The sequence below is a fragment of the Mesoplodon mirus genome, assembly GCF_964341445.2.
Source record: "Mesoplodon mirus genome assembly, chromosome: 11".
In the NCBI taxonomy this organism is placed as follows: Eukaryota; Metazoa; Chordata; class Mammalia; order Artiodactyla; family Ziphiidae; genus Mesoplodon; species Mesoplodon mirus.
Window position 1 is genome coordinate 60265302 of NC_138987.1, and position 11122 is coordinate 60276423.

General features: G+C 51.7%; 1 protein-coding gene across 1 annotated transcript in view; it reads left to right on the forward strand.

The window, feature by feature from the left end:
• The window catches only part of GDF11 (growth differentiation factor 11), a gene marked incomplete at its 5' end in the record, with an annotated part of 15933 nt that extends 6372 nt beyond the window's left edge, over positions 1-9561 (forward strand). Inside the window, 3 exons of the mRNA XM_082635319.1 lie at positions 4-194; positions 5103-5500; positions 6029-9561. Of these exons, the coding sequence (XP_082491445.1) occupies positions 4-194; positions 5103-5500; positions 6029-6409 (970 nt within the window). The 3' untranslated portion in view covers positions 6410-9561. The remainder of the gene's footprint in view (positions 1-3; positions 195-5102; positions 5501-6028) is intronic.
• Positions 9562-11122: the final 1561 nt, after the last annotated feature.

Below are 11122 nucleotides of genomic sequence, written 5' to 3' on the forward strand. Positions count from 1 at the left end.
GAGCAAACTGCGGCTCAAGGAGGCGCCCAACATCAGCCGCGAGGTGGTGAAGCAGCTGCTGCCCAAGGCGCCGCCGCTGCAGCAGATCCTGGACCTGCACGACTTCCAGGGCGACGCTCTGCAGCCCGAGGACTTCCTGGAGGAGGACGAGTACCACGCCACCACCGAGACTGTCATTAGCATGGCCCAGGAGAGTAAGTGGGAGGCGGGGCATGAGCGGTGGGGTGCTGGCTCCCACTCCGGCTCCGGGAAAGTGAGTGGCTCCCGCTCCGAAGCGGGGAGCTCCCGGTTGCTCCGGCCGGAAAGCCTTTTCTGCGAAAACTTGATGGATTGGGGGGCGGGGGCTGCTCCACAAGTTTTTCGAGCTGTGGAGATGGGCTGCGGAGTTGTGTGCACGCCCCGCTCCCGGAGGTGAGGGGGCAAACGGAAAGGGTTGCGAGATACCGCTTCCCACCCTGTGTGTGTGTGTGTGTGTGGTGGTGGTGGTGGGGTTTCGGGGAAGCTGGGGTCCCCCTGCAGCAGAGGGCAAGGGACAGCAACTCAGTCCTGAAGGGCCCTGGTGGAGAGGCTGGAGAACAGAAGCGGGAGGCTTCGGACCCCCCGCAGTCCCAGCCGGGCTGCCGTGCTCTCCGCCTCCCAATGGCCCTGGCACCAACTCAGCACCCCTTCCACCTTGGGCTTTGCAGCGCGCCCCCCGAGCTGCAGAAAACCTAGTGCCCCTCTCCTTCTCCCAGGAGTGAGATCCCAGAGCCCTGTATCTCTCCCGTCAGCCCAGCTGGCACTCGTCCCATCGGAGCCCTTCTGACACCAGGTCTCCCAAGGGGCCGGGAAAGCTGTGCCTTCTTGGTACTAACCGAGCTCAGAGAACTCAACTCCATTGCGCTGGGGCTTAGGGCACCCATCTGGCAGCTCAAACCTTAGTGTTGTATCGCACGTGCCCTTAGCCGCAACCAGACTTGAGAAGAGAGAGGAAGACCTAGGGGGATAAAGAAAGCAATAGATGGGGGGTGGGGAGGGGGGGACCCAGGCATCCTAGTCTCTGGTCAAACGGAAGATGAACTGTTAATAGACTTGAGCTGCTTTGAAATTTTATGGCCTGGAAAATCCAGGCCAACACTGTCCCCCCCCGCAAACCCCCCAGCTCCCCCTAAGGTCAGATGACTCCCTTTTCCCCTCCCCCACTGAGATCTCCCCCATCCCAACAACTCTAGGGAGCCAGGCCCTCCCTTATGCCCTAGTGGTTTGGCAAGTCGCCCCCGACCCCACAACTGTTTGGTTTTATGGCTCTGAACAGAAGAGGGGGAGACCGGTTTATTGGCAGATGGGTCATAAAAAGCTGGGGGCTGAGGGGAGTCCTAGTGGCCCGCCCCCCAGGGAGAGGCACAGGAACCCAGGCGTGCATCCGGGAGGCTGAGTGCCTCACACTGCCACCAGTTTTTCTGTGACCCTAACTCCACAGTACCGGTCAGGGCTGTAAAGAACTCTCGGAGGACTAGGAAACTAACCTGGGGTGGGGGGTGGGAAGGCCTAGGATCTGGTCTTGAGTTCCTCAGTCTCCCTTCTGCTCTTAAGGCGTCTGCTTTATAGAAGCTAGGGTCAGTCTGAGACTGGCTGAGGGCAGGGGTGGGGGCGGGGATACCAACAGTTAGAAACAGAGAGTGGTAGAGGGATTCTGAAAAGAGTTTGCTGGAAGAAGGTGAAGGGTGCAGAGGAAAAAGATACTTTGGTCTGTGTGGTGCAGTGTGTGAGGATTTCCAGAATGAGTGATGGAGCTGAGGACTTCCCCTTGCTCACTCTATCCCTAGCATCTCTTAACCAATAGGCCTGAGCCCAGAGTTAGCTCTGGTAATGGGGATGCAGGAAGTGAACAGACACTGCACACACAGTTTGGGAAATGCCGGTTAGACTCAGGGGCTGGGGAGGACGGGGAAGGACACCAGCAGGTGGGGTCCCACCTCGGCTTCTACCTTCCTGCCACCCCGGGACTTGGATAACTAGGGAACTGGGTCTCCATCCAGGTATTGTACGTCCCCTTTAAGAGCCAAGCTGAGCTCTTAAGGGAGGGAGGGGGAGCCGAGGGGCGGGGAGGGAGAGAGGGGAAAAGGAAAAAGAGACTTTTATAGTCTAATCCCCAGGGACCCGCTTTAATAAGAGACTTGTGCTCTGCTAATCGGGGGAGGTGTTTGTCAGCAGCGATGGCCTCTGCTCCCCTCCCCCTTCCTCCCCTCCCCCAGCCCTCAACCCTGGACCCCAGCCCCCACCTCTCCTAGGCTGCAGTGCCTGCCCTAGTTCCTCCACCCTCTCAGGCTCTCCCACCACAGCCTTCGTCCTGGGAACCCAGCCCCCTTGCCCTTCTGGGAGCCAAGCCCAGCCCCTCAGTTTCTCTCTCTCCTCCCTACACCAAGAGGCCCCTGCCCTCTCAGTCCAACCTCCTGCCCCTAGGCCTTCCAGCCGGGGTAAGGAAAGTGTGTTTGGTGTTTGGGAGTGGGGCGTGAGGGAAGAGGAGGAGGTGGTGAGCAGAGAGGGGGTTGGGCTTTTGCTGGAAATAGTGCAATGACCTCTCTCCAGAACAGAGCCGCCTACTAAACCTGACCTGCTGCCTGCCACCAACCCGGATCAATCCAACACAGATGTGGCTCCTTCCCCTCCCTTTGGGAGCTGGGCCTGTGTGTGTGTTGGGGACTCTCTCAAGCCCCTTGTTTCCCTCTGTGGCTCTACCTGCTTCTTTGTTCCTCCCTCTGTTTCCTTCCATCCTTTCTCTCTACCCCACTAGTCTTAGCTACTTCCCTCCTTTCAGCTTCTTAACCCCCACTCACTCCTTTGGCATCCCTCCTCCTCTCCCAGTGTTCTCCAGCTCCCAAACCTGTTTCTTCTCCCCCTACCATGATCTTCCACTCTCTTCCTTCTTTTCTCCATTCCTCTGCCAGTCTCTTCCAACATGACTTCATCTCTGTCTCTTCTCTATTCTTATCTCCCTCACCATCTCCAGTCCCCTGTTTCTTCTCCTTTCCCTTTTCTTTCTCCAAGTGTCTTCATCGTGTCCCCTTGTGATACCAACTGTCCTCAAATCCAGTGGGGGAGAAGTGTATGGTGATTCCCGGGGGTGAGGATGGGGGACTCTGCCTGAAGGAACCAAAGACTTAGAGAGATGGGCCCCCATTACTAAGCCTTGGGTCAACTTACATAGGGACGTATGTTTAGAGTTTAGAAAACTAGCGATAAACCAACTGAGAAACTACTGCTATTTTCACATTCTTATTTAATGCTCAGCACTCCTGTGAAGCAAGGATTATTATCAGTATCACTGAGAAGCTTGGTGAATAAGGTCAGATACTGGTTAATGAGTCAGGCAGTGATTAAACCCACTTCAACTGTAGTCGGAGAACAGTGTTTAGATGCCAGGAAGAACTTTCAGGCACTTGCCTGTATAATTTAAGATTGGGAGTTTAGGGAGTTCATTCAGCATGCACTTACTGAACACTGCCCCGGTACTGTGGGAGGAAATAACAATGGTGAGCAAAACAGAAACAGTATCGACACAGTGTCTACTCTCACGGAGATTAGTACCTAATGGTGAAGACAGGCAGGGAAATAAAACAATCCCTATACTGAAATTAGGCAGAGCACGCTATTTGGATTGTTGCTTGTCACTCTCCATCTCACCAGCAGCTACCCTGCCCCAGGGACTCTCCTAACCCCCAATCTCCACTCCCCAAACCCTACCTCACTGTGCTGTCACTGAAGCTCCAGCTGGAGGACAACTGTACTACCAGTGCCCTGGGACTTTGGAAAAGAACCAAGGGAAAGCTGCAAAGGAACTTTGTGTCTTGTGCCCCGAATATGTGAAGATCTTTAAGTACTCCTCCCCATGTCACTTCAAGTATCCTCCTTCTCCTAGGGTGGGGGTGGGGGAGTGCTGATGAAACAACGGATGATAAATTCTCTGTGATTATGCAGACCTGGGCATGATACATAAGGGCTTGGACTTCCTGATCATCCTTACATGGCTCTGGAAGCTCATTCCTGATTCTTCCTCAGGCTATTTAGAGTGAGAGTGGATATTAATATCCAATAGGAACATGATTTAGGGCACTCCCAACTGATTTAAGAGATTAGAAAGGGGAACTGAGCGGAGCTGAAATGGAAGCAGAGGCAGATATTGAGAAGCATCCTTTAAACTCAAGAAGGGTCAGTTTATGATCCAAAACAAGGGGAAATTGGCCAAAATGTAAAGTTGGGATGTTAAACCTTTGTAAAGACTTACTGGCACTGAACTGGGAAACCAAAGGAAGCTTAGGGGAGAGAAGACTGATTAAAGTTGATCTGATGTGCTGAATACTATTTCTGATGCTTTGGGAAAGTAGGAGAAAAAATACACGGAGGTAGTTTTTCCCTTTCTTAAAAGTGGAGGCATTAACGGTGATGAGGAAGCAGCAGCTGAGGGAACTTTTCTCAGGGTCAAGGGACTGAGCAGTCAGATGCATGGGGCGTGCTTGAGTGGTTCCATTCTTTTGGGAGTGTTATTTCTGGGGGGAATGATGGAAGAAGCCTAGATTTGAATTCTGGTTTACTTCATGGAATAAATTGAGCCCACGCTCCCTATCTGGACCCTGGGTTATCCATTCCCTGAGGCCATCTGTTTCGGGGGGTGTGCCGGGCTCCACCTGGCCACCAGACAAAACAGAGCAGAAATGGGGCAAGGTGACCTGAGGACAGCAGGTGTGATATGAGCTTTGGCTTTTATGGAGAGCATCAAAGGTTCAGGAAAAGTTGGAGCCCTACATGCTAGGGAAAGTTGGAGGAAGGGAAGACTGCAGGTGGAAGAATTCCCTAACAACTATCTTTGCAGGTTATCTGGTAGAGAGGAACTTCTGCATTAGGGCAGACAGACTAAGGAAGGGGTGTAGATCAGTAAGGCCTGATAGAGCCGTTATCTTACAGGGAGAGCAGGGGTGCTGTTCTAGGTACCAGTGACATGGTAGTCAAGAAGACAGGCAGGGAAGAAGGGTAAAGAACTGGAAAACACAGGCTGAGGAGTCTGAGTTGCCAGTTGCCTCCACAGACACCCTTTGCTGATACTGTGCCCCCTTCTCTCTTATCAGCCGACCCTGCGGTGCAGACAGATGGCAGCCCTCTCTGCTGCCATTTCCACTTCAGCCCCAAGGTGATGTTCACAAAGGTACTGAAGGCCCAGCTGTGGGTTTATCTCCGGCCTGTGCCCCGTCCAGCCACAGTCTACCTGCAGATCTTGCGACTGAAACCCCTAACTGGGGAAGGGACCGCAGGGGGAGGGGGCGGAGGCCGGCGTCACATCCGTATCCGCTCGCTCAAAATTGACCTGCACTCACGCTCCGGCCACTGGCAAAGCATCGACTTCAAGCAAGTACTACATAGCTGGTTCCGCCAGCCACAGAGCAACTGGGGCATCGAGATCAACGCCTTTGATCCCAGTGGCACAGACCTGGCTGTCACCTCCCTGGGGCCGGGAGCCGAGGGGCTGGTGAGCAGGGAGCCTGAGATACTGGCAGATATGTATAACCTGGCCCTGAGGAGGTGGGGTGTTGGAAATGGTAGACCAGAAACGTAAAGTGGGTTAGGGACCAGCATTATTTTTCTAGGGCCCGGAGCTGATTCTAGAGGAGAGTTAGGTGGTGGTAATGGGGTGCTATCGCTTTTCAGAGATCCAAGGGGGCAACAGTTGCAAACTGGATTTGGGGTGAAGTAAATCTATTTGAGTAAATAGATTCATGGGACAACAAAAGTGGGGTGTTGTTGAGACCTTGGGCCAAGGGGCTGATGAGGATCAGGCTGCCAGAAGAGAGAGAATTGGGGAAGGTGAGTTGAGGGAGAGGTGGCTAGCTGGCAAGAAAAGTGGGTAAAAGGCGGGCTGGGGATGGGAGCGTTGGAGAAGCTGAGAAATCAATAGTCTCTGTTCTGATGCCCCTGTTGAGGGGCAGGTGAGAAGAAACAGGGAGTAAGAGCTCTGCAAGGCTCTATCACATCTATTTCTCCTCTCCCTCACCCCCAGCATCCTTTCATGGAGCTTCGAGTCCTAGAGAACACAAAACGGTCCCGGCGGAACCTGGGCCTGGACTGCGATGAGCACTCAAGTGAGTCCCGCTGCTGCCGATACCCCCTCACTGTGGACTTCGAGGCTTTTGGCTGGGACTGGATCATCGCACCTAAACGCTACAAGGCCAACTACTGCTCCGGCCAGTGCGAGTACATGTTCATGCAAAAGTATCCGCACACCCACTTGGTGCAACAGGCTAACCCAAGAGGCTCTGCTGGGCCCTGCTGTACCCCCACCAAGATGTCCCCAATCAACATGCTCTACTTCAATGACAAGCAGCAGATTATCTACGGCAAGATCCCTGGCATGGTGGTGGATCGCTGTGGCTGCTCCTAAGGTGGGGGACAGAGGCTGCCTCCCCAGCAGACCCCACCCCCAGACCCCCCAGCCCTGAGCCCCTCCGCCCAGGCCCTAGAGCTCCCTCCACCTCTTCGATGAGCATCACACCTTGTTCCCTGCCCAAGCAGTGTGCAATACGGCCGAGGGAGGCAGGTGGGGAATGCAGGGGTGAGGGGTTTGGGGGAAAGGGGGGAGAAGAGGGGGCATGGTCAGGTGGGGAGTTTTTGAGGTTTGAGGTGAGAAGGTTTGGCAAGAAGACAGAGAGACGTAGAGACAGAGGTAGTGCAGAGGAATAGAGACAGAGGAACAAAAAGAGCAGCAGTGAGAAGAAGGCAAAGGGATAGAGATGCAGAAGAGACAGAGACTAGGCAGAGATAAACCCTGAGAAAGAGACAGAAATGCAGTATTGAGAAAGCCCCACACCAAGCCTCCTTTCTTCCACTGGCAAGGTGAGGGGCTTGGTATGGTCTGGGGAGATCCCCTGACTACCATTCTCAGTTAAGAGAGGAAATCAAAACCCATTCTTAGCTTCTTCCCTTTCTCCCTCCAGCAGTGGGTGGGGGAAGGGAAGTGAGGGCAGGGGCAAAAGTGAGGATTTGGGAATTTTATTTATTTATTTATTATGACTTTTCATTTTTTGGTATTTGGCTTTACTGAAATAGATGGGCCCCTGCCCACTGTGCCCTATTTGTCCCTTATCTCCCAAACCCTGTTCTTCCTCAATACTCACCTACTTAAGCACTTGTTTAAAGCTTCCAGGGTTGAGAATGGGAGTAGAGGGCAAGAGGGCTGACACATGGAAGTTTCCAACCCAAAATCACCCTACTTAACCTTCCTGAGCCAAACGGGTTGAATTGAATTCCAGCAGTCACAGAAACAGTAAGAGGTTAGGGTTTAGGAGCTGGGGGGTGGTGGGTGGGAGGCAGGGGCTCAACATCCAGTATCTGTATGAGAGCCACAAAACTAACCCTCAGGTCTACCCTCATAGTACTGACTTAGGCACAGGTGTGGCCTGCTTATGCCCAAATTCCCCCCAGCCAAGAGAGAGACCAAAGAGCCTGTGGAATGCCTCTGCTCCCAGCCTCTATCTTCAGGTCAATAAAAAGAAAAGTAGAGAGAGCCCAGAGTCCCCAGGTCTGGGAAGGGTCAGGAGGGGTCAAGAAAGGAGCTGTAAGGAGGCTGAAGGTTACAGGGCATTTGAATCCAAATCACTGCTCTGGGCTAGGGAATAGAGCCAGCAGACCAAGGTGGAAGGGATTCTGGAAGGGGGACATTTTAGTCCCCCAACCCCAAAGCTCAGGGTGGAAGGGGGTAGAACAAAGGAGCAGAGTGTCTATAATTATTTTTATCTTTTATTTTTGGAATCTAGCAGTACCTGGCAGCAGGGAGGGGACAATACAAGTGGGGAAAAGCACCTGACAAGGCCAGTTAGGGCAGAGGTTGGGAAGGATGGAGACTCCCTGGTTTGGAAAGCTAGGAAGCAGGCAGGAACTGGTTGCCACTCCAGGTCACTAGCTGGGCCTATTCATTCCTCCCACAATCTGGACCCACCCTCCTCTGGACTCACTGTGCCTCAGTTTCTTCCCCTCGATGGAATGAGAAATAGCAGCACCCGCCACAGCCAAGAGATGAATTCTGAGCACTTACCACGGGCACTTTATGGACATAAAATACCTCTCGCTGTGGGACAGATAACCAGGGCACCAGAGTAGTGGTGAAGAGATGTGAGGCTTAGAGGAGTCCCAGGCTTCAGAGTCCAAGTTCCCCTCTGCCTCCCAGCTGGACAGTGCCTGAAGACAAGGAGCTGAGAACCTCCTGATCCATACCCTATCCATACCTCACCTCCAGACCTCTTGGCTCCAGGCAAGAGCCTCGAGGATGTCAGGAGAGGAGGGGGAAAGAACCTTCAGCAAAATAGTCACTCTAAGTAGAGCCAGCAGTCGTGGGTCTGATGCAAACAGTACTGAACTAAAGTAAGCCCAAGCTGGAGAGCTGACCTGGAAGGCTTGTTCTTCCCAAGAGCATGACTTTCCTGCCTGGCCCAGCTGGTGGAAGGGGCAAAGCTATGTGGCCACCCTTGGAAAGGTGATGTTGGTGAGTTTTGGCATCTTATTCCCATTCCCACAGTGAAAAAGTGAGATATTTTGGTACCGGAACAGGCAAGGGCTGTTAAGTGTTTCAACTTGCCTCCTCCCAGATAGCAGCTATACTAACCCCCAGCCTCTCCTCTCTGGCCCCGTTCTTCATCATTCCTTATGCCCCAACCTTGGAGAACAAGATACACCTGACCATCAACACCGTTCACATTTCCTTGGTGGAAAGAAAAGGAAAAGAGAAGTGAAGAACAGAAGACGCCTCCTCCAAGGGCAAATGCCCGTGTCTCTTGATCTTGGCACAGGGTGGGGGCTGGGCAATAGGCATCAGGTGACTTCCCTCTACAAATTCTAGAGAGCTGGGGCATTAGACTTGGGGGACACTTAGAATATGCCCCTTTAATGCCACCAAATAAAGACCTTTGGGGGAGGGTCTTTCTCTTATGAACATAAATCTATGAGTTGAAGTCTCATTCCCCTGGTCCTCCTCACCCCCAAAGAGGCACGGGGTAAAGAGGCTTGGGGGCACAGCCCAGCAACCTAGTGGGAACTAGTACTCCCCTCTCCCATCTTATGATGTGTGTGGACCTGGCCAGTGCCCCTCTGATCATAATCAGTGTAATTATTATTTGTGTATTTGTTACACCGTGTGCGTGATTGCCTTTGTTTGTTAAGGGTGTCTGAGGAGTATGGGGCTGACAGGGGCACTGGAAGGCCGGGAAAGGACTTCTTCACTGAGATCAAGGCTTCCTGGAGGAAACCATTGCAAAAAGGCCATCAGGCAGTTTTCAAGTTATGTGACTGACAGAGGGCAAAGATGGCCATAGGGTGCTCTGAGTTTTGGGATGGTCACATGACACAATCCAGCACTTGAACCTGAAAAAAGAAAAATAAAAGCAGTCAAAGAGTTTAGAATTCAGTGATGAGCTCTTCTCCCTAATCAAGCGCCATGTTTACACCTTGGAGACCAGGAAGCAGAGGATCTGAGGGAGAATGAAACTTTGTGCTCAAGGACTAAGAAGATGGGGGTCTTTGAAGCAATGAACACTAGGGTCGTTTGGGACGAGGGCTGGGACATGCAGCCCAAGGGAGGTTGGGCAGAGGACGGGAAAGAAAGGGAACCTAGTACAACGCTTCACTGGAGCCTTGATCCTAAACAGTCCCAAAGACTACCAAACCCTCTCCCAGCCTCCACAGAACAGAAGATCTAAAAGTCCTCTTGAGATGGTCCAGCTAATAATATCTATCCTATTCTCCTGCAGTTCCCTGACCCTAGGTTTCCTCAGCAAAATTTCAACAAAGTCCACAAACCAACCCAACTTTGAACTTCCAGTGTACCAAGAGTGGTTAAGCATCTTAAGTATTCTTTGATTCTACTATAAAAATGTTGCCCATATACCTAGAGCACACTTCCCAGGGCATGAGAGTGGGTGGTAGCAAAGGAATCTTGCTTTATAACTGAAAACAAGACAGGAAAGTTCCTGTAACATCAACCTGATCCAGAATGGGGGGCAATGTGGGTTCAATGTGCCACCATGCTTTCCCTGTCCTGTCAGTTCTGTGAGCAGATTGACCCCACCTCAGACCAGCTACAGCTCAGACCAACTACAAGTTGAGGGAGGACCGAAGTGCTACATATTGTATCCTCTCCCCAATGAACTGCTTTATCTACATCTACCCCTAACTTTTGGCCTGAGCTAAAAATAGGTTCCCCCCCTCCATTGCTCATTGTTTCCTACATTGAGAGGACACCCAGAAGAGACTGCAAGATGACGTTTATCCCCAAACATCCTGCAATCTAATGGATGAGGAGCTGACCTATACTCTGTCGTTGCCTGTGTCAGGGGCCCCAAGCTAAGAACCAGCAGGCAGTGGCACTTGAGCTTCTGGTGTGTAGTGAGGCAGAAGCAGGGAAGTCAATGCCCCCAGCCACAACGTCAGCTTTCCTGCCAGTGAGCTGGGGGTAAGGGAACAATTGGGAGTCCTCCTACCTCTTCCCACTCTCTGAACCCCCAAATGCACCTCCATATGTGGTATGCATACACATACACACTTACAAACTAGTCTACTCAGACCCCTACCCTCTAGCTGGAACCTACTCAAGGAAAAGAAAATAATTCTATTGTAAATCACCTAGTAAAATTAAGAGCCAATAATTACTGAATGATTACTCTGAAAACTATGGTAAGAAAATTATGCTCCGTACATAAATATGATAATGTCAATTCTCACGGCAACCTTCACAATAGGGGTGCTACTGGCACAGAGTCTAGAAAAAGAGTCAAGAATGATTAAGTAATTTGCCCAGGGTCTTGGACCCAGTTGAGCTAGTGTGGTAGAACAAGGAATTACACCAAAGTAGTTGCTATACAATATTTCATTCTAATCTATTAATAGTGGTCTGAGAGGTGGAAAAATTAAAGGCTGGGACAACTGAGAAAGGAAAAGAAATAAAGAGAAAGCTGGGAGCACTTGGGGCTCAAAAAGGATCCCCAAAGTTGTAAAACCTGACATTTTTCAGTCCCTTTGGAAGGGAAAACAAGAAGAGTGTGGACATGTTGCAAGAAAGGGAGGACATTAGATTTTGGTGGATTCCAATAATCAGAGGTGAGTGACA